The 21,432-nt window shown below is 46.2% G+C and overlaps 1 protein-coding gene across 1 annotated transcript in view; it reads left to right on the top strand.

The window, feature by feature from the left end:
- MAP2K1 (mitogen-activated protein kinase kinase 1) overlaps positions 1-21,432 on the top strand; it is a 76,525-nt gene that overhangs the window by 28,190 nt on the left and 26,903 nt on the right. The window contains exons 2-5 of the mRNA XM_077746831.1: positions 9,794-10,004; positions 11,322-11,468; positions 18,990-19,067; positions 20,059-20,110. Of these exons, the coding sequence (XP_077602957.1) occupies positions 9,794-10,004; positions 11,322-11,468; positions 18,990-19,067; positions 20,059-20,110 (488 nt within the window). The remainder of the gene's footprint in view (positions 1-9,793; positions 10,005-11,321; positions 11,469-18,989; positions 19,068-20,058; positions 20,111-21,432) is intronic.

The raw sequence follows: 21,432 nt of genomic DNA, 5'->3' as shown, positions 1-21,432 counted from the left end.
AGTATCCTTTTTTTTTTTTTTAAAAAGTAGGTTTCATGTCCATTGTGGGGCCTGAATTTATGCCAAGACCAAGAGTCGCATGCTCTATGGACTGAGCCAGCCAGGCTCCCTTATCTTTTTTAAAAATTATTTAAACCTGTTTTCTAGACTCTGCAAAACTTTTGTTGATTGGCCTGGAAGCCCCTTGATTGAAAGTGACATTAAAGAGAAACACTTGTCCTGACACTCGTTTTGAGTTCTGTTCCTCTAACATTGTTTGGTTTTAATATTTTTAATCCCCGTTCTATGTCATTTTCTGCAGAGTAGACCATTTGCTGTCTAAATTTTACATGTCATTCTAGACCATCTCCAGTCTTCTGCCCCTACAAAACGCAGTCTGGTTTAGGCTGGTGTCTCCTGAGCTACCCAGTTGTCAGCACCTGAGGGCTCTTGAGAAAATCAGGACACTTGTAAGACTGTCTTTGCCCCCAGTTTTTGTGGGGAGTGGCGGCGAAACCATTGAAAGGCAGCAGAGGCAGTATTTAACTACATTGTACATTTTTGCCAGGCTATTGATTTATTGCATGAAACCATGAAGATGTGGGAATTTCATCAGTAGGATGGGGCTGATACTGGTGATCACTTCATGGTGCTGTTAGGAGACCAAAGGGGCTCCTCTGCATTTCTCAGGATACCTGTAACACAACAGGTACGTAGTAAATCAGTAGTGAGTACTACCAAATCAAATGTTACCCTTGCTAACCAGTAATTAGCTGCCGACAGCCGAACAATATTAACTACTTGTTTAGCACTGCAGATGCTTCCAACATTTTTTTTACATTACACTCTTATGTAATCTCCACAACAACCTTAAAAAAAAATTTTTTTTTAATGTTTTTTATTTTTGAGAGAGAGAGGGAGGGAAGGAGATATGAGTGGGGGAGGGGCAGAGAGAGAGAGAGGCAGACACAGAATCTGAAGCAGGTTCCAGGCTCTGAGCTGTCAACACAGAGCCCCGTGCAGGGCTCAAACCCACAGACCGTGAGATCATGACCTGAGCTGAAGTTGGACGCTTAACCAACTGAGCCAGGTAGGCGCACCTCTTTTTTTCTCTTTTTTAAGTAAGCTCTTTGCTCACTGTGGAGCTTTAACTCACAACGGGGAGATCAGGAGTTTCCTGCTCTTTTGACTGAGCCAGCCAGGTGCCCCATCCACAACCTTTTATTTAGGATCACATTATTGGGTTAAAGAGCCCTTAACTGTCTATATGCTTTTTGCTGCTACGCTAAGGGCCTTCTGGTGTCAAAATGCATATATTCTCAGAAAAGGCCTGGGAAGATACAACAGTATAGTCTCAAAGGAGAAAGCAGTGATGGGACAGCTGAGTAGCTCACCTGGTTAAGTGTCCAACTTTTGTTTCAGCTCAGGTCATGATTTCATAGTTCATGAGGTTGAACACACCACGTGGATTCAGTGCTGATGGCCCAGAGCCTGCTTGGGAGACTGTCTCCCTTCCTCTCTCGCTTTGTCCCTCCCCCATTCACATGAGCACGTGCTCTCTGTCTGTCTGTCTCTGTGTGTGTGTGTGTGTGTGTGTGTGCGCGCGCGTGTGTGTCTGTTTCTCAAAATAAATTAAAAAGGTAGCAGGACGCCTGGGTGGCTCAGTCAGTTAAGAGTCCGACTTCAGCTCAGGTCATGATCTCATGGTTCGTGGGTTCGAGCCCCGTGTTGGGCTCTGTGCTGACAGCTAGCTCAGAGCCTGGAGCCTGTTTCAGATTCTGTGCCTCCTCCTCTCTCTGAGCCTCTCCTGCTCGCTCGCTCGCTCTCTCTCTCAGAAATAAATAAAACATTTAACAAAGGAAAGGCAGTGAGGGGCACCTGGGTGGCTCAGTTGGTTAAACCTTCAACTTTGGCTCAGGTCATGATCTCACAGTTGGTGAGTTTGAGTCCTGCATCATGCTCTGTGCTGGCCGCTTGGAGCCTGGGGCCTGCTTCAGATTCGGTGTCTCTCTCTATCTCTCTGCACCCGCCGCCCCCTGACTCTCTCTCTCAAAAATAAATAAACTATAAAAAAGAATTTTAAAAAAAAGTGAGGATTGGGAAAATGGCCAGTGTTTGCAGAGATGCATGGTCTGGGACTTAGCTACACTTGGAATACTATGGGATGAATCTGATGTTAAGATTAGAGAATTCTAGCATTGAAAAGAACTTTAAAGACCACCTAGTTTAACTTGCCTATTTTTCTTTGAGAAAAATTGAGGGGAGGTGAGTGAATAGTTCACAGATCATAAAACTATCAGAATTGAACCCATGTCTTCTGCCTCCCAAAGTTCTCACACTTATTTGTTAAGCGTGGAATATAATGGCAGCCACATGCATGCTTTTTTTTTTTTTTTTTTTCCCTTTCTGGTAGTTTTTTGTCTCATTGTGAAAGACCAGTTCTGTGCTGACCCAGAAGCAGCTGATTTCCTGCATATGTCACTGGGTCTGGGGTCTGGGGGCTGCTTTCAAGAACAACGACTATGAGACTTTGTTCACCTATACATCTGTCAGCAAGCAGAGAAGAGTAGGTGGCCAAGATATGATTTACATTAACAGCCAGCCTCAAGGAAAAGGAAAAAGATATTTCTGCTAAATTCAGTGAGGTACATTATGAACCAGGCAAGAGAATGGCTGTACTGAAGTGTGTCTTCCCCCAGCTTCCTAAGAATCTAAGCACAAAGCCGGGTTCAACACCAGCATGAAGCAGACTCTGTGCTAGAGGAGGAAGAGGAAACTTTCTCCTGCCCAAGAACTGCCACACGTGCATGGTTGCCTTGGAAAGGAGGGGAAGTCCATGTTCACAGGGCCTTTTTAAGAGCAGGACAGGCAAAGTGTCTGGCTTCCCATGTTGTCCAGTTTGAGTTGGTCATTACTTCTTGTCCACGTGTACACCCCATTGACTGTTTACCCACCCTTACTGCTTTTTCGTTTAAGACCATGCTGACTGTTTTATCTTCCCAGATCTTCTCTGGGAATGTGTGCATTTTGACCCCAGAAGGTCCTTAGTAAAGCAGCGAGAGGAATACAGACAGTCAGGGCACCTTAAGCCAGTGCTGCGATGCTACATCAAAGGTGGTCATAGAGATCACATGAGAGTAGTAGGTGCGGGTGGTCGCAGTCCACCCTGAGGAGGAGCAAGGGCACAGAGAAGGACCCTACTCTGTGGCCAGGCATCACGGGTCAGTTCAAAGCTGAGGGAGGCGTGGAAACACTGAGGGAACAAAACCTCTGCAGCTCAGGCTCCACTCTCAGCATGAGATAAAACCCATTGCTCAAGAAACTCGCAGCTTGTGGTGTACTGAAATTAACAGCATTCACAAGAAAACCCAAACCTAGCTCCACTCCTAACTGGTACTAACAACATGACTGAAGAATGCACCCATTATTAAACAATAAAGACAATTTACCTCAGTCCTTAGGCTTCTATTACAGTGTACAACTCAATGCAGTATTGAAATGCACAAAGAATCATGAGAGGAAAAAAAACCTACAGGAGATCAGGCCAATGACAGAACTAGGAATTGGGGCTTTAAAATAACCATCATTATGGATGACATGCAAGAACAAATGAGGGATTTCAGAAGAGACGGAAACTAAAAGTGGATTCACGTGGAAATGCTAGAACATTTTGAAAACACTATTTCAGAGGTCAACAGGTATATCAGTAGACCAGAGGGAACTGAAGAAAGAATCAGTGACCCTGAAGATAGGTTAATAGACATTATCCACACTGGAAAAAAAAGAAATTATTTACAAGGAGACACAAGGAGGAAAAAGGTAAAAGAAATCCGATCACAGCATCCAAGATACACGTATATAGAGAGAGGAAGAGATGGACGTTGAAAGAGAGGAGATGGACAGACACTGACCTGACTGGAGCTGGTAAAGGAGTTGGTGTATGCGATTGTGGAAGCCTGGGAAGTCCCCAGTCTGGAGGGTAGCCCAGCAGGCTAGGGGTCCGTGGAGGACTTGGAGTTGGGGTCCAGAGGCAGCCTGCCGACAGAATTCCTTCTTTGGGGAGGTCAGTCTTTGTTCTTAAGGCCTTAAACTCATTGGACGATGTCCATTCACATTATGGAGAGTAATCTGCTTTACTCAAAGTTCACCACTTTCCACCCTCTCCACCCCCCATCCCCCACCTTAAAACCCTACTTTTGTAGAAATATTCCAAATCAAGTTTGACCACATACCTTAGCACTGTGGCCCTGCCACGCTGACACCTGAAATTAACTGTCACACGTCTCCTTCTGGTTACTGCTCCCCACCACAAAGGGTGTTTTCTATTTTATAACTGCATAGGCTAGTTGTGCCTTTTTTTGAGTTTTACATAGATGTAGAAGAACACATTTCCTTTTTTTATTGCCTAGAATTTTATTGCCTAGTTAGTTGAGCAGCCCTTCCCAGCATGGCCTGCAGGGTTGAGGGTCTGAGGGTATAGAGCCCCTCCTCCACCATGTTTTTGGGGTTGGCTTGAACTGCACTCCTTACTGCAGATGGGCTAGCCAAGGGTGGAGTCTGGTTAGCGGTGTCTCTGGCTCCCTTTGCTTCTTCCTTTAGGCCCATTTTTCTTTCCTCTCTTATGCTGTTTTTAATCCCCACATCCCCACTGTCCAGGGTTCGGCTATATAGAGAATCCTAAGGCCAGTTCTTCTCTTTTCCCCTCGCATCTCCCCTCTTTTGAAGATCCTCGATCCTCAGCTTTTCAGCCTGAACACACCCTCAGTCTTACTTTGGACCTCCTCAATTGGCTGTCCCGTGCACAGGCTTGGATCTCAGAGACACCCAGACATCCCCTCTCTCCTCCCCTCCTCCTCATGCACTTTTTTTTTTTTCCTGAGTGTGAAAACTGAGGACCAGAAGGGTGGTAGCTTGCCCAAGACCTCAGAGATGGTAGTGATCTAGGGTGAGGGTAGAGGGGTTGCAGTGTTAGTCTCTTGGTGCTGTTCCCCCTTAGCTAAGGTCTCCTGTCATCCTCCTCCTTTCCCTGCCCCGGTACTGTTCATACTTGGCAGATGCTGCAGGGGAGAGAGAACTTCCCAACTCCCTGGGCTCTCTGAGGATGCCCCCTGCGGGTACTGGGACCCTTTCTCTCCTCCTGCACAGCAACTGATAGTCACCCTCTGCTCTTCCCCTGTGCTCCTTCCTGGCCGGCCGAGGCAGGGCCTGCCACCCAGGGCTAGAGAAAGGCTCAGATTGGCTAGCCAGCATTTGCGTGCTACCGTGGCTCATTCCTGTTTGGTGTGTGGCAGTTTGAAGACCCCACTCCTTTGTCTAGACATCACCTCCCCCTCCCTGCCCTTTGCAGTGACCATCAGGGTTGGGGATGGCAGTGTGAGGCCTTGAACGGAGCTCTGTTCTAGGAGCTGAGAGACTGCCGCCAGTAAGCTGTGTGAGACCTTGTCCTCTCCTGACCTCCATTTCCTCCCCTGTCAGATGGGTCGGATTGGGGGTCTTTTCCTTTCCCTCCCTGTGCTACATTTTGTACTTCTTCCTGATTTAAGCCACTGAGCCGCAAATGCAAGATTCCAGTTGTGGCAGTGCAGTTAGGCGCAGCAGATGGGTGGGATGAGAGGGAAGGAGATGTTCTGGCCCATAGGATCATCCTCTCTCCACCCACTGCATTGTGCCTCCCTGGTGTTTTCAGAGCACAAATGACAGCCCTGGTTTGTTTTTTTTCCACATTCCTTGCTCTTCTTTGCATTCCTATTTCAAACCTATAATCTTGTATCTCAGTGAACTTGTGTTTTCTGTAAGATAGCCGTGGTGCGGAATTCATGTTACCGTGTGTCATTTTTCTCTCTGCTGTGGTGAACAGGGTGGTGGGGGTCAGACGTCACAGCTGGTCCCTGGAGAGGGCGGTGTGTGTGTCAGATATTTATTCTGTGCTCCAGGTTCCTTTCTACATCTGTAGTTCTGATTTTGCTGATTTCAGTTAAAACCAAAGATTGTGAAGGAGACAGGTTCTTATCTGAAATTTGGAGATTTGTGGCATGATCGATGTAGCAGGGCCTGTTTCCTTTGCTTGAAGCATTTGGCCTTGGGGTGGGTTGGGGTGGGGCGGGGCAGGGCAGGGCAGAAATGAGCCTTGTTGAACATCACTGAGTCCCTGTGCGAGAGGAAGCAGTACTAAAGACTGTTACATTATTGATGGATTTCTTTTTTTNCCGACGTGGGGCTCGAACCCACGAGCCGCGAGATCATGACCTAAACGAAAGTCGGACGCTTAACTGACTAAGCTACCCATGTGCCCCTGATGGATTTCTTTTTAATGAGTACTGAAAGCCATTTTGATGCCAGGATTTTCCTTTCACCTTCAGATAAAATCCTTGGTCTTTCATTCTCTGCAACAGTTCTTAAATAAAACTTTTCAAGGGCTTTAAGAATCGTTAAAGGAAAGGCAGTAATTTCTTGATTGGCGGTGGCTCCTTGTCTTCCAGTCTACCTGCACTTGCCCTAACTTTAGTGTAGAAGTGTGTGAAAATTCCGTTGTTCCTTCTCATTAGTTTTCTGTTTTGATCCTCCCCTAGTTAAGGAAGCATGGAGTTGTTACTCCATTTTACAGGTGAGAAAACTTGAGATGTGTCAAAGTTAAATGACCAGTCCATGGTCACACAGCTAGTTGTTGACTACTCTGGGGTACGAGTTTGGGATTCCTGACAACTAATGGCTTGGTAGCTTGGCAACATGTTCCCCCCTGCCTCTCCCCAATTCATCGGGAAAGTCGTGCCACCACAGCATACAGCCTTTGCTATGGCATAGCCTTTTGAAAGTGCGAATCAGGAGCCAGTTCCTTAGGTGGTGGGGTAGGTGGTTAGATGGGAGAGCATAGAAGGTCGAGGAAGGAGGAAGCCCAGATTTAGTTTTTCTTCCTGAAGGTGGGAGAGTTACTTAATTCTACAGAGAGTCAGGAAAATGAGCAGAGTCAACATTTCCTCTTTTTCTTTGCCAGATGGATGGGGTGTCTTGTGGCCACTGTTACTTGCTTGATGTGCGGGGAGGCAGGGTTTTATCTGGTGCGAAGGGCTCTTTACATAGGTATGCCATCTTCATGTATGATCAAGCGCTGGCATGGCACATGTCCCACACTAGGACCCTACCCATGCTTGCAAGTGGCTTCCCTTGAAAGTGTTGAGCTTTTTGAAGAGGCATTGCAGCATAAGATTAGAGCTTCTTTCTGCCCAGGTCTCAGACCTTGCTTTGTTGCTCACTAGCTGTGTGACCTTGGACAACTCACTTCACCTGTCTGTGCTTGAGTTTGCTCTCTGTTGTAATTGTAGCGTTGTGGCCAAAGTGTATTAGCAGGTGTGAAGCAGAGTATGCAGTGCTGTAGGGCGAGTGATTTCCTTCCATTCAGTCCTTCCCTCTCCCTCTCCCTGCTCAGCATTCCATCTGACAGAAGCCTTTGGAGGCTGCATTTCAGCCTGACTGCTGAGCCCTACAGGCAGCTGTAACCTCCTCGAAGTTTTAGCTGTGAGGTCTGTTTGACATGTGTCTCTAAATGTCATCGATGGGTTCCTTTGTGTACAGACGTCAGAGAAAGGACACCTGCAGGTGGGCACCATGCCCTTCCAGCCAGCCATGCTTGTTCTGGGTCCCTACCCCTGCTGGACTGGGGGCAGCTGTGACACTTACTTGTGCCTTTTAGCAGGACGAGAAAATTACCAGCTGTTTTCAGCTGTTTTAGTCTGTTTGGGCTGCATAACACAATGTCATGGACTGGTTGGCTTAAACAACAGAAATTTATTTTTTTCATGGTTCCGGAAGCTGGAAGACCAAGATGAGGGTGCCGGCATGGTCTGGTTCTGGCGAGGCCTCTCTTCCTGACTTGTGGACAGCTACCTGTGGACAGGCTGTGGTGTCCTCACATGGCCTTCCCTTGGCGTGTGCCCAGTGGCAAGGAGGTCACCTCTCTCCTGCGGGCCAGCAGTCCTATCTGATTAGGACTCCATCTGTATGATCTTACTTATTAACCTTACTTACCTCCTAATTGTCCTGTCTCTTCACGTGATTACATAGGAGGTTAGGGCTTCAACAGGAATTTTAGGCAGACACAGTTCAGTTAGTGGCACCATCCTTCCTTCCTCAAGAGCTCCCCAGGGAGGGAGCTTGGTGAAATCAGCCATGTGTCCTCTGTGGCCCCATGTACTGTTACTTGTAAGGTGCTGTTGGATCTTCCCATAGACTGGGGGAGGCAGTAGGTCTCAACCTCCCTGCCTTCTTCAGAGTTGGAACAGAGGGTGAGTGAAGAGTGGAAGATTATGCTTACTCCTGCCCTTCAAGCTCAGAAACGGTGTGTATGTTGGGGGCTGGGGACCAGCCTTCTGTTGTGTAGTGATGCCCTGTCTTGTCACCATGTTGTTTGTTTAGACAAGGACTAAAATCAGATGAAACACCGTGGATGTTCTCTGTACCACCCTCCTCTTACAAAACCCCCAGGAATAATGAATTCTTTTCCGTTCTCTGTAAAACACTCCGTACTGCCCACCAGCCTGCTGAATGCACAGCCAAGCAGGCTGCTCTCTGCCTTGCCCACTCGCCTCGGCACCCACTGGCTGAATTATGTGCTTACCAAGAGCCAGTTTGTTCCCAGCATGATTTGTACGGTTGTGGCTGGTGTTGTCATTAAGTAACTTACTTCAATATCAGATAAACTGGTGAAATATGACTGCAAATGAAGTGGGTTTCCCCTTCCCCCTGCCAGCTTTGAACACTAATTAAAAGCCTGGAAAGACTCAATAAGTCCAGCTCACTAAAACACATTACTTTCAAATTAGATGAGCATTAAAATTGAGGGAAATCATAAAAGTCTTAGAATTTTAATTTGATATTACTCAGTAAATGGCTATTTTTACTCTGAGGACTCAGGAATTGGAAATTAGAGTGTATCATTTGCTGGTTCATGTGAGGAAGGTGGCAAGGGGCTCTTTCTAGTGGACCCTTACTCAAAGAGAGGGCCTTGCTCTGCCTACATTAGAAGATGGGTGAATAATGCACATTTATATGCATATTATACAAAAATAAAAATTTTAGGTAGGTATTTTTATGATTCCTTGCTTTATTTTAATTAACCTGGTTCTGGACCTGATCACATTAGAGAGGAGGGTTTTTGCTGTTCCCATGCAGTTTAGAGTCTGTTGTGATGGTTTGGTTTGATTTCAGTTTAGTGCTTTTAGGAAATAGATTTTATTTTGTATATGGTGCTGACTTAATAATCCAACAGTAGAGGGGCTTTAGGAATTGGGGTTTAAAACATTTTCTTTTAATATTTATTTATTTTTGAGAGACAGAGAGACAGAGCACGAATAGGGGAGGGGTGGAGGGAGACAGAATCCAAAGCCGGATCCAGGCTCTGAGCTGTCAGCACAGAAGTGGATGCGGGATCTTGAACCCACCAAATGTGAGGTCATGACCTGAGCCAGAGTCGGACACTTAACTGACTGAGCCACGGAACTGGGATTTTAAAGCAAATGAAGGTGGCTCATTGTGAATATTAGCAGTTTCTTTGGTTCCTTCTGTAAACTTGCAGCATAGTGAGAGAGGCCTTGTTTTACAAATGAGGGAACAGAGGCCTGGAAAGGTGAAGGGTGTCAGTGGGGAGTGGTGGCGGTGGTGGCGGAGCGAGGGGAGCAGGGCCACAGCACCTGGAGTCCTCCTGGAGCCCCTCCATTCATTCTTCCAGCCGGCCCCAGGGCCGGTGCTCTCCACAGCACAGATGCTCCTCTGGGGGCCCTCTCTGATGCTGGTTCTGACTCCCGCTCCCCCTCTGGGACAGGACCAACCTGGAGGCTTTGCAGAAGAAGCTGGAGGAGCTGGAGCTCGATGAGCAGCAGCGGAAGCGCCTGGAGGCTTTTCTTACCCAGAAGCAGAAGGTCGGGGAATTGAAGGATGACGACTTTGAGAAGATCAGTGAGCTGGGCGCTGGCAACGGTGGTGTGGTGTTCAAGGTCTCCCACAAGCCGTCTGGCCTGGTCATGGCCAGAAAGGTGAGGCTGCTCAAAAAAAAAAAAAAAAAAAAAAAAAAAAAAAAAAAAAAAACAAGAAAAGAAAAAAAGAAAAATGTGCTGAATCAGGTTTGCCTTGTTAAATAGGTGATTGCGTTATCTCTTGGAAGATCAGGGGCCTGGGGCCAAGGGTGGAAGGAAGATTGACTTCTCACACTCAGTACCTGTTTGAATTTTGAGCTCCTGTGATCTATCAGATTATGGGATAAACACACTGATGTGTGTTAGTGTATTTATCCCCACGCCCAGACTGGAAAATAATAGCAGGTGACCTTTGTGCGTTTTCTGTGTGCTCTGGAAAGAATGCAAGGGTGCCTGTTTGCCATTATCCAGTGCAGGAGAAGCTGCTTTGATGTAGGCAGCCCCGGCCATGCACCAGACCCTGCTTTCCGGTTGTTAGCCTGTGCTCCGGCCCTGCCCCTGCACCGTCCTACTCTGCTCCCCACCGTGGCAGGCAGCGTCCGAGCTGGACTCCCCTTCCTGTCCACCATGCTCCCCCCTCACTGCACACGGCCCCAGCTCTGGTGAGGCGCAGCCCTCTGTGTTCTCTGGCACACCGTGTTTAATCCCATCCACAGATTTTTGCTCAGGCTGCTCCTTCCATCTCTTCAAACAGCACCTGTCTTCACAGCCCGCCTCCTGTCCAGTTTTCACTGGCTACTCCAGCCCATGCTGATAACCACTGGTTTCCAGGTCCTCTGACACTCCTTGTCTGTGGCCCTTTCTAGAAGCTTCATCTCATTCAGTTACCATTTCCTATATCTGTTCTGTCGGTCCTGTCTGCCTGGAGGAAACAAGGGACAATATCAGGGAGACACAGGTGACACCAGAGGCCCTGGCTGAATCTTAACCACATCAGGCTCCTGAAGTCAAGGGTTAAGGGGAACTCCCCTGAGTAGCTTGGGTCTGCACTCTCAGTCCTTCCTGCCCCTGCACTCTTACGGCCTCCGAGTGCCAGCCAGCCCCTCAGGCTGCTTTGGCTTCCTCGAAGGTTCCCAGGTCCTTTTAGAGGAAATGCTCCATTCAGCTCTGTGTTTGGGAGGGGTGAGCTGCGCCCCCCCCCCCCTTGGCTTACAGGAGCAGAGACATAGCCACCCTCCCTCATTACAGCTCCTCCGGTACCACTACTTGCCAGGGTAGGTTGGCACTGAGTGCTTTGGTCGGGCAGAAACTTGTTAGTTAAAACATACCTGTTTCTTCTCCTCCCACTGTTAAGAGCTTAAGCATTTAAGAAGGCTTCCATCTATCCTTCCCTCCATATATTTAAAGCCTCTCTTCCTCCCACCTGTCTTTCCCTAGCTAATTCACCTGGAGATCAAACCCGCAATCCGGAACCAGATCATAAGGGAGCTGCAGGTTCTACACGAGTGCAACTCCCCGTACATTGTGGGCTTCTATGGCGCGTTCTACAGTGACGGCGAGATCAGTATCTGCATGGAGCACATGGTATGTGGTCACCCACCTGTCAGCCTCTGGAGCAACAGCCTGGGAGCTGGGTGGCTCTGGTCTCGTCTTTGGTTTGGGACCAGCAGCTTCCTGGTTCCTCCCTGGATCCACATTACCATCTTGGGCAGCTGGGAAGCCCGACTGTGGAACTTGGAATAACCAAAAGCCAACAGGCTGCCTTCCTAGGTCCCCTCCTGTCTTCAGAGAGAGGGGGCAGCAACCAGGTATCCCTGGGGGGTGTGTCCAGAGCACATCTCCCACTATTCCTGACCCCAAGATTTTGATGTGCGTAAAATCAGGTTAATATAGTTAACATCTCTTTATCATATGCAGGGTTGTGTGCTAGGTATCCGGTTCTGGGATTTTGAAGCTGAAACTTCCCTGTCCTCAGAGTCTATAATCTGCTTTAAGGACAGTCTGGAGGGGTTCTTTGGGTGTACAGAGAAGTAATATCACTTGATGCACATCAGAGAAGGCAAATGAGAGGGAATTTTAGGGGCTCATTTTGTGTGTGAGAGCTGCCAATCTTTGTACCACTAGCTGCCTGGAGTCCCTTCTCTTCCTGGTAACTATGAGTAATAACAGCATCTATAACAATTATCTAGCAATACTAATACTGGTAAACTAATATTTACTGGGCATTATAGCATGGACTACTCTACACATATTAAAATTTTATTGCATTTTTGTAGCAACCTTATTGGATGGGTGGATCATCTGCATTTTACAAATGAGGAAACTGAGGCTCAGAGACATTAATAACTTGCCCAAGGTCATGCACCTAGTAAATGGAATTGGCAGAATTTAAACCAAGGCTGTTGGGCCCAGTGCCTGTAATTTGTTGAATCCACGGGATAGTGATTGGGGCTCTTGTTTCCATCCTTGATGCCCAGAATTTCAGAGAGACAGGCTGGCTTCGTGATGGCTATTTTTTCCTGTTCCCATTAGGCAGCAGGGGACTTGGGAATCTGGGATGTTTATTCATATCTCCCTTCTCCACAAAAATGCGAGTAGACACTGTCTTGTTTGCCATCGTGTCTCCAAAGCCCAGAATAGCCCTGGCACACAGCAAGTGCTCAATAATTATTTGTTTATAGATGTCACCTTCTTGCCAGGACCTTGGACAGGTTTCTTTTTCTCATTCTCCCTTTCCTCATTTGCAAAGTGGCCATAATCTTACCTACCCAGTTGTGAGGATTGGTGAAAATAATGGAGGAAACCCTCCAGTACACGGGCTCCAAACTTGTCTCGTGCGAATGGTAGCGGTTGCCTTATTCTCACCGGCGCTGACAGCTCGGGGACGAGGGCTGCCGTGACTGAGTCTGCGTGCTTAGGGCCGTCGGGTTTTCAGGCCTCAGTCTGGCAGAGCGTCCCTCTGCTTCTCCATCTCCTTCCTGACCCTGGCTCTGCCCTAACCTCTGGGGAGAGCCCCTGTGCCTGGTCTTCATGAACTCCAGGAGAACCCTCCCCAGGAGGTTTGTCCCTTGCTGGCGCCCCATTATTTTGAACTTCTGTTCATGTTAAGGATCAGGAAGTGCCGTGCATCCTGTTACCAGCATCTGCCGACTTACGTGGTGCCATATGGAACGTAGAACCTGAAACGTCTCCTGTGCTCCTGAAGGTTCCCAAGAAAGCTCTCGTTTCTCTTGCTTGAACGAGAAGGAAGCAGCCTCTGTGCGAAGCACGTAACCGTTGTTGGTTTGGTCCTCATCCAGGCCTGGGGTGCTGATATTTCCCTCTTGGGTCTTAGCCTCCCTTTGGTGAGGTGTAATGCGGGGGAGGGGAGCTTGTTCCTTATGCTTTGGATTTCTTGGGCATTTTGCTGTTGATGGTTGGTTTTCTAGCTCTCGCCCAGAGTTTTGGATGAAGATGTATAACCAGCAACGGAGGTTCCTTGAAAGCTAGAAGAGGAAGATGGTGGATGTGATGGTGATAAGCCAGTGACAGGCAAGGCCAGAGTAGCCTTCTTTCTCTTCAGTGTTGCCAGGATAATGGATGGTGGGTGGCAGCATGGGTAGACATGGTTGTAACTAACTTTCCCATTTTCTACCACGTGGTGAGTCCTTGCCATGTTACATAATTTACTGATCACATCAGCCCTGTCATGTGATGCAGTGTTGACCACCTTCCCCGAGGTGGGGGAGGAAACAAGGCCTCTAGAGGCTTAGTAATTAGCTAAAGTTACATAACCAGTAAGTGGCAGAGCTAAATTCTAACTGCTGTCTCTAACTAGGTCTGCTGTCTTTAAATTTCACACTCTCTCAGGGCTTTCTCATCTCTGCCGAGCAGTGTTTGGACCGGATCTCCTCTAGGGACCCCTCCCTACCCCCTAACATCCTGTGTTTCTATGGTTTTCGGTACTTGTAGCCAGTCAGGGTTTACATTAGTTCATCAGCATGGGTCCGGCTTCGCAAACACTTACTTGTAGTACCTCTTCTGTGCACGGTGCCACATGAGCTGCCAGAGGAGTGGAGACCTTGGGAGTAGTCTCTCTGCTTCCCCGGGCTGTTTGTAGGTTGGATGGCTGTGTTCCTAGGGCCTTCTTAAGTGAGGAGTCCTCAGTGTGGATGGAGGGGCGTCTGAGCACCAGGTGTGTGTCGTCTCATGCCTGCTGTCTTCACAGTCAGATTCTTTCCTGAGTTACCCCCAGGTTCTGTGCTGCTCAGAATTCTCTTTTTGTTAGAGGAACCAGGGTGCTGTTTGTAGGGTGAACGTGTTTGAATTCCATGGTGCTGGCTTCAGAGGTTAGGATTGGGCCCCAAGCATTGATAGGCAGTGGCCTTTTCATTTATTCACAACTTGTTGGAACCTGTTTTATTAGCCTTATTTGACCTCTTGCCATGTGAAGTTCAGTTTTTAAATTTGTCTTAAATTGACCTGTGGTGAGGCTTCTTCATTGTGAAGTCCTTTATTCACTGTGGATGCATAGATGCTGATCACAGCCTTGTGCCCCCTTGGGCTGTCCTTCTTAGTCAGCCTTTCCCTCTGAGGGGACAAGATGACTCAGGGCATGACAAGGGTTGGTTTCCCATTGGTCAGTTTTCCTCCGGTGGATTTGGCTCTCTGGGTAGGGTAGGAGCCTCCCTCATAAGTCTCTGAAGCAGAAGATACCTCTTGAGTTACCCAGGGGGGTGTGAGCCTGGAAAACTGGCTTTCAGAAGGTGGGAGGGTCAAAACCTTTTGAAGGCCATGCACAGTGCTTGGCACCTATTAGGTGATAGGTGTTGAGTGGCTAAATGAAGGAGGCCAAGATGGCGGAGGACATGGTCAGGCCTGGGGCTCAGTGGGAGAGAGTTAGACCTTGGAATCAGCAATAGGGTCTTCTGTTTTGAAGATATCCATAAGCCCAGAGAGCAGTTGGAACAGTGTTAATTTTAGTGGAGAGGCTCAGAGCTACCAGAGACGGAACTCTGTAGTGAAGCTGCTGTGGCCTGAAATCCAGGCTGCCAGGTTCCAGAGTAGCTCTCTGGTCTAGCCCTGGACCCTCTCACCCCTTCTTGGTCCTTGAGCAGACCTTTTTGCAGGAGAGCTCCCGTCCTGGCTGCCTCTGACTGCTGACGGCTACTTCTCTTTGGGTATTTCTGCTTTGTCTCAGCTTCCACATTTCAGAGGTGTCCACATTTCAGAGGTGTCCTGTAGAGCTCTGTTCGTTAGCCACAGCCCAACTTCAGAGGTTCTTTGGTTCTGTGTATGTCACTGTCCTTGTGTGTTCTCTATCATTAACATTTCCCCCCAGCACTTTATCGTGACCGTTTCAAATGCAGAGCGAGGTGAAGGAACTGTATAACGTACACAGTAAACCCACCTGGATTCTGCAGTTCCTGTTCTGCTATGTATGCTTTGCCCATGCCCATGTTGCCCATGCTCACATCATTTCTTAGGTGTATTTTATTTAAAAAAAAATTTTTTTTTCTTAAATGTTTTATTTATTTCTGGGAGAGAGAGAGACAGCATGAGCAGGGGAGGGTCAGAGAGAGAGGGAGTCATAGACTCTGAAACAGGCTCCAGGCTCTGAGCTGGCAGTCAGCACAGAGCCTGACGCGGGGCTCGAACCCACGAACTGCGAGATCATGACCCAAGCGAAAGTCGGACGCTTAACCGACTAAGCCACCCAGGCTTCTCATCTCTTAGGTGTATTTTAAAGTGAAGTTGTGTCACTGGCATCCATTGGGCCTCATCTTCTAAAGCACTCAGCCAGGGGCTGACTTGTGCGAGAAGTAAACCCGTCTGAATTTTGGAGACTTGTGGGGTAAATCCACACACCCCCCCCCCACAATAGAACAGGAATGCTCTTGCCTTTGGGGAGGTAGATTCCTGCAGGGGTGGTAGCTGAGCCTCCAGAGACCTTAGGACTCATGGCTCATGGTTCTCATGCAGGAGTAAAAGCTTCTGAGCCCCTCCCTCTCCTTTTTCCATAAAGCATTTGTCTCTTCTATAGAAAACCTTCACAAAAGCACCATTGACTTAGTTAATAATTGGCTTCTAAAAATAAGCACAATTTCAGCAGCTTTAGTCAGGGAAGGCAAGTTCTTGGCAACAGTGAAGTGGAATTGAAAGGTTGTAAGGTGAGTTGGAGGCAGCCCTGGGTAATTCTGACTGTGGTTCATGCTCCTTAAATCTTGCTAAGATTCACATTGTGACTCTGCTTCCAGCTCTGAAGGAGGTGAAAGGAAAGAGAACCGATCTTTCTTCCTTTTCGACAGGAATATGTACCACAACCCCAGAGAAAAGTGTGAGCAGGCTGCCCTCTCTCCTAGGCTGTGGAACCCGAGCTTAGCATTTCTACCTCATTTGAGTCAGATTTTGACAGAGTTGCTTTGTTACCTAGTTTTCAGTGCATGATCCTCCCTGATAATTAGGCGCCGATCAAACAAAGGATCTGAAACCACATTCAACTGGAAGCAAAAGAGAAATGGCTTGGAAACTTCATGTATTGGAGTTCCTCTTCCCACTGGTGAAGGAAATTGAGAGGTGCTGTGATTATGTTTCTGGAAAACTTGGTGTGGTTACCTGGGCTCTGATGTCCTGACTCGGCCACCAGGGGCTTGCAGCATTGTGAAGGCAGCCAGCCTCACAGGGTGACTCACACAGCCTGGGTCACAGCTTGGGCAGGGCTCTTCCAAGGACTCGTGGAAAATGTGTTCACAGGGGAGTTCTTTTGGGTTCTAGATGAGTGATTACACTCTTGTGTCTGGGTGGAAAGTATGGCCCATATGAAATCTTAAGTTGAAATTCAGGATTCTTCCTTCGTGCTCCTTGGTCGACTGACCCACCCACCATGAATTCTGAGTAGAAGACAAACATGCCTGGGGGTATTCAGGTACATTTGAGAATTCACACCTGTACTGCTTTCTTTTCCCTCAGCATCTGTGATCCAGAGTTGACTGTGACAGAAAGTGATCAATCCAAACGCTCCTTTGCATCAGCTTAGAATTTTTAAGTGGACAATCTATTTTTTTTAGCATTGTTTTAGGAGACTTTCCTGAAGGGTCTGTACCTCTGAATGAATCTTAGTTTCTCAACCAACTCTAGAAAGAAAGCAGTGTTGTATCTATCTTACAGTGCCTTTGCACAAAACGGACGCCCAGTAAGTGCTCTGAACCGATTGCAGATTGAATTCTCCGCTTTCCTAAAGGAGTTCAGTAATTTAAAAGGGCAAAATGTTTGTTCATTGTGGAAAATTTATAAACCATAGAAAAGCACAAAGAAGAAATTGTTATGCAAAGTCCCTGATCGACTTCCTACCTAGGCTAGAAGTAACCATTGAGGACACTGGATGTTCTGGTGCTGTGTGAGTCAAACAAACACTTTTTTATGTCTATAAAAGTGGGAATATGTTCTGACCTTTTTAATCATGTTGTGCCTTGTTCTGTGACCTTACGCTCCCGGGATGTGACATCGAGGCTGGGTGACTTTGGAGGCAGGAAGCTTACAGGGATGTCTTCCTGCTTGGCCATGTCTCCACCTCTTCCAAGGTGCAGTTTCCATGTCCCTCCTGTTTCCAGTCCTTCCCTTAGCCGCCTGGTCCAGGAATCACTTCCTCCTCTGAGCACCTCCAGCAATGTCTCTTCTCCTCATTCAGCTGTTTGTTTCCTGCCTTGTTTCAGAGGAGGATTTAAGGTGCTTTGCCTCGTTGAGTGTTCTGTTTCCCCAGTGTGTGTTTTTTTCCCCCCCCTCTCTGTATAGTTTTTTCCATTCCTAGTTTCTCACATATCCCTATACCTTTCACAGAGGTGGTTAATAAATGGCAGATGATATTGGTAACTGCTCAGTGTAGATGAGATCCTTTAAAAATCAGTCTGAATTTGCAGGAATTGTCTCTACTTCTGAGGGTGATTGTAAGTTGCATCTGCTCATTGGCAGCGCTTGAGCCGTGGGATATGAACGTAGTTCTGCCTCGCTACATCAGGGTTTCCGGAGTGAAGCTTTTCTTCAAGATCTCAGGTTATGGTGTAGAATCCATGAATGAGGATTGTGAGCCCCACAGAGGCTGGCTTCATATCCCACGCGTGTCGTGTCTTGCATTTTCCCTTTCTGCCGCATACCTCCCCCTTTCCAGGTATAGAAATCCTACTCCTTTGAGTAAGACATCAACTCAAATGCCATCTTTTAAGCGAAGTCAGAATTTCTTTTCTTTTCTGCATGTGTAAGACTTTTCTTAAGCATACATCTTGCTTTGTTATTTTCAGAATGTGTATCTTTACCCTACTAGTTTGTACATTTAACGAGGAATAAGAAGTAGTTCTTTATATCTTTATCCTCCATAGAACCTAACACAGTTCATGGCACTAGTCAGGATTTATGGAAGGACTTGTTGCTTTCTATGACATTTTTCTTTTGATTTTATTAACTATGATTTTTTTAGGATAATCCCCAATACTAATTGTAACATACACTCTTGATCAAATGGCTGACATTTATTGACACTCACCGTGGGCTAGGTGTTGTTCTGAGAGCTTTATGTGTATCAGCTTGTTTAATACTTAAAATAGCCCTATGATTATTTTAATAGCCTTAAGATCTCATCCCCATTTTATAGGCTGTGAGTAACCTGGTCAAAGTCCCCCTGATAGGAAGCAACAGTGTTGATAGGATGTGAATGTAGACAGTTTGCCTCTAGATCCTCAGATCCTAACCATGCATTATTCTGTCATTTCAGCGCAAACCTTTTTAAGATTTTATTTTTAAGTAATCTTTACACCCAGTATGAAGCTTGAACTCACAACTGTCAGATCAAGAATTGCATACCCCACTGACTGAGCCAGCCAAGTGGCTCAGTGCAAATCTTTTTTTGATCCCTGAATTAGTCCTTTGTTTAATGATTATTCACGATTTGAGTTTCTAGCTATTTGATAGCTCCCACAATGTTTTACATTTCTATCTTTGAGGTCTGGAACAAACCAAAGGGTACCCTTCCAGGAGGATTTGCCACATGTGAGATTCACTTTCCTGCTGAAGTTTAACACTTGAAAGAATAGTTACAAACAATGTCACTAAATGGGTTGGTATTCTTGTTTTTAGGATGGGGGCTCCTTGGATCAAGTCCTGAAGAAGGCTGGAAGAATTCCGGAACAAATCTTAGGAAAAGTTAGCATTGCTGTGAGTATATTGTGCAATTTTTCTTCCAAATTCTCTCATTGATAAGTTAATGAGTTGGCAGGAAATGGACAAGGGAGGAAGATAGTAAGTCAGCCAAGGGAAATTTGTAAGAAAACTGGGGTTTTCTCACCAGAATTTTCTCTGTCTTGATTCTAGATACAATATTCTTGCTCTGTCTGTCTCTTGCCAGAACTAGAAAAGTCATTTCCTTTATATTAAAATCTGTGCCTGGAGAAATAGGGTATCCAAAAGAATTCCCATGTGTGGCATGAGAAAGCCTCTTTTTTATATTGCAGCTTTAGGCAAAAACCAAATTTAGTCGCAAGTTTTCTTCCTCCCTCCCTCCCTCCCTTCCTTCCTTCCTTCCTTCTTTGCTTTTCTTTCTTTCCTTTCTTCCTTCTCTTCCTTTCTTTCCTTTCTTGTTTATTTACTTTGAGAGCATGCATGTGCATGAGAGGGACAGGGGCAGAGAGAGAGAGAGAGAGAGAGAGAGAGAGAGAGAGAATCCCAAGCAGGCTCCACGCTATCAGCATAGTGCCTGACATGGGCTCAATCTCATGGACTGTGAGATTGTGACCTGAGCCAAAATCAAGAGTCAGATGCTCAACCAACTGAACCACCCAGGTGCCCCAAGCACAGGGGTTTGTAAAGTTGTCTAAACTCGCAGTAGTCAACATTGCTTAAGAATAAGTATATACCATCTAAAAAGATGGTTTCTTGATATGACAGGTTGGAAATCAAATAAAAAATAGGGGAAGACAATTTTGTGGTATTAGATGAAATATTTTCTATATCATTTCATTATTTAAAAAAATTTTTTTTAAAAATATTTCCATTTTTATTTATTTCTGAGAGAGAGAGCGAGCACGCGTGAACAGGGGAGGGTCAGAGAGAGAGGGAGACACATATATCATTTTAAAAGAGACAGGCTGATTGTGTTTTAACCACCACCATTTGGGTTTCCCATCTTGTTATATTCTCTTTCCTCCAGGTAATAAAAGGTCTGACCTACCTGAGGGAGAAGCACAAGATTATGCACAGAGGTAAGAAATTACTTACTAGTTAGTATGCTTTGAATTTTAGCTGAAGTCAGAAGTCGTTGCTTCCTCTTCTGTGTTTTGGTGTAAAAGCCATTGAATAGTATTTTTAATTTTTATTAACAGGTCTTGGACTAATAGTTGTTTTTGAAGTAATCTTTACGTTTAATGTGGGGCTTGAACTCATGACCCTGAGATCAAGAGTCATATACTGTGCTGACTGAGCCAGCCAGGCACACCAAGTCTTTGAGTAGTGAGTTGGGCGGCTAGGGCAGCAAGTTCCACCCTTGTTTTGGTCTGGCCTGTTACATGTGACACCTGTTACCTGAGGCTATGACAGGCATGGTCACCTAGTAAGCCTAGGCCGAAGCCCCAGTGGGAGCTTAGTTACCCAATCACCAGTGTCACCATCTGCCCACTGGACTAGACAGTACATAGACCCAAAGCCATGACTAACTGACTAGATGGGAGTTTGACTATAAAAGAAACTTTTTTTTTTTAAATAAAGGTACATATATAGTTACCGTATGACCATACATTCTTAGATATTTGTCCAAGATAAATGAGAAGCATATATTCATACAGGTTCCTATACAGATGTTCAGAGCAACTGTACACATGATAGAAAAAACCAAAATGTTCTTCAATCAGTAAGTAGATAAACAAATTCAGTATATTCATGGAACACAATACTATTCATCAGTGAAAAGTTAAAACTATAAAACTTTTTTTTAACTTAAAAAAATTTTTTTAATGTTTTATTTATTTCTGAGGGAGAGAGGGAGAGAGAGAAAGAGAGACATAGCATGAGCAGGGGAGGGTCAGAGAGAGAGGGAGACACAGAATCTGAAGCAGGCTCCAGGCTCTGAGCTGGCTGTCAGCACAGAGCCCGATGCAGGGCTCGAACCCATGAACCGTGAGATCATGACCTGAGCCGAAGTCGGATGCCTAACCAACTGAGCCACCCAGGCGCCCCAAAACTATAAAACTTTTGAAAGAAAACAAACTATCTTAGTGACCTCTGTTTTGGCAAAGAGTTTTTAAATAGGGAACAGAAGGCACAAACTGTAAAGGAAAAGTCAAGAAATTGAAGTTCATTTATGTTAGAACATTTGCTTTTTAAAAGATACAAACATGAAAAGGCAAGCCACACCAAGAGAAAATACTGACAAAACCTTTCTCTGTCAAGTGACATTGTCTAGAATACATAAAGAGCTCTCACAGTTGGACAATAAAAACATAACTCAGTTGGAAAAATGGGTAAACATTTGAACAGACACTTTACTAATGAAGATAGATGAGTGGCTTCTAAGCACATGAAAAGATAA

Source organism: Crocuta crocuta, unplaced genomic scaffold (genome assembly GCF_008692635.1).
Source record: "Crocuta crocuta isolate KB4526 unplaced genomic scaffold, BGI_CrCroc_1.0 scaffold130, whole genome shotgun sequence".
Lineage (NCBI taxonomy): Eukaryota > Metazoa > Chordata > Mammalia > Carnivora > Hyaenidae > Crocuta > Crocuta crocuta.
The sequence above is the reverse complement of the archived record's forward strand: the minus strand, read 5'-3'. Positions and strand labels throughout refer to the sequence as shown.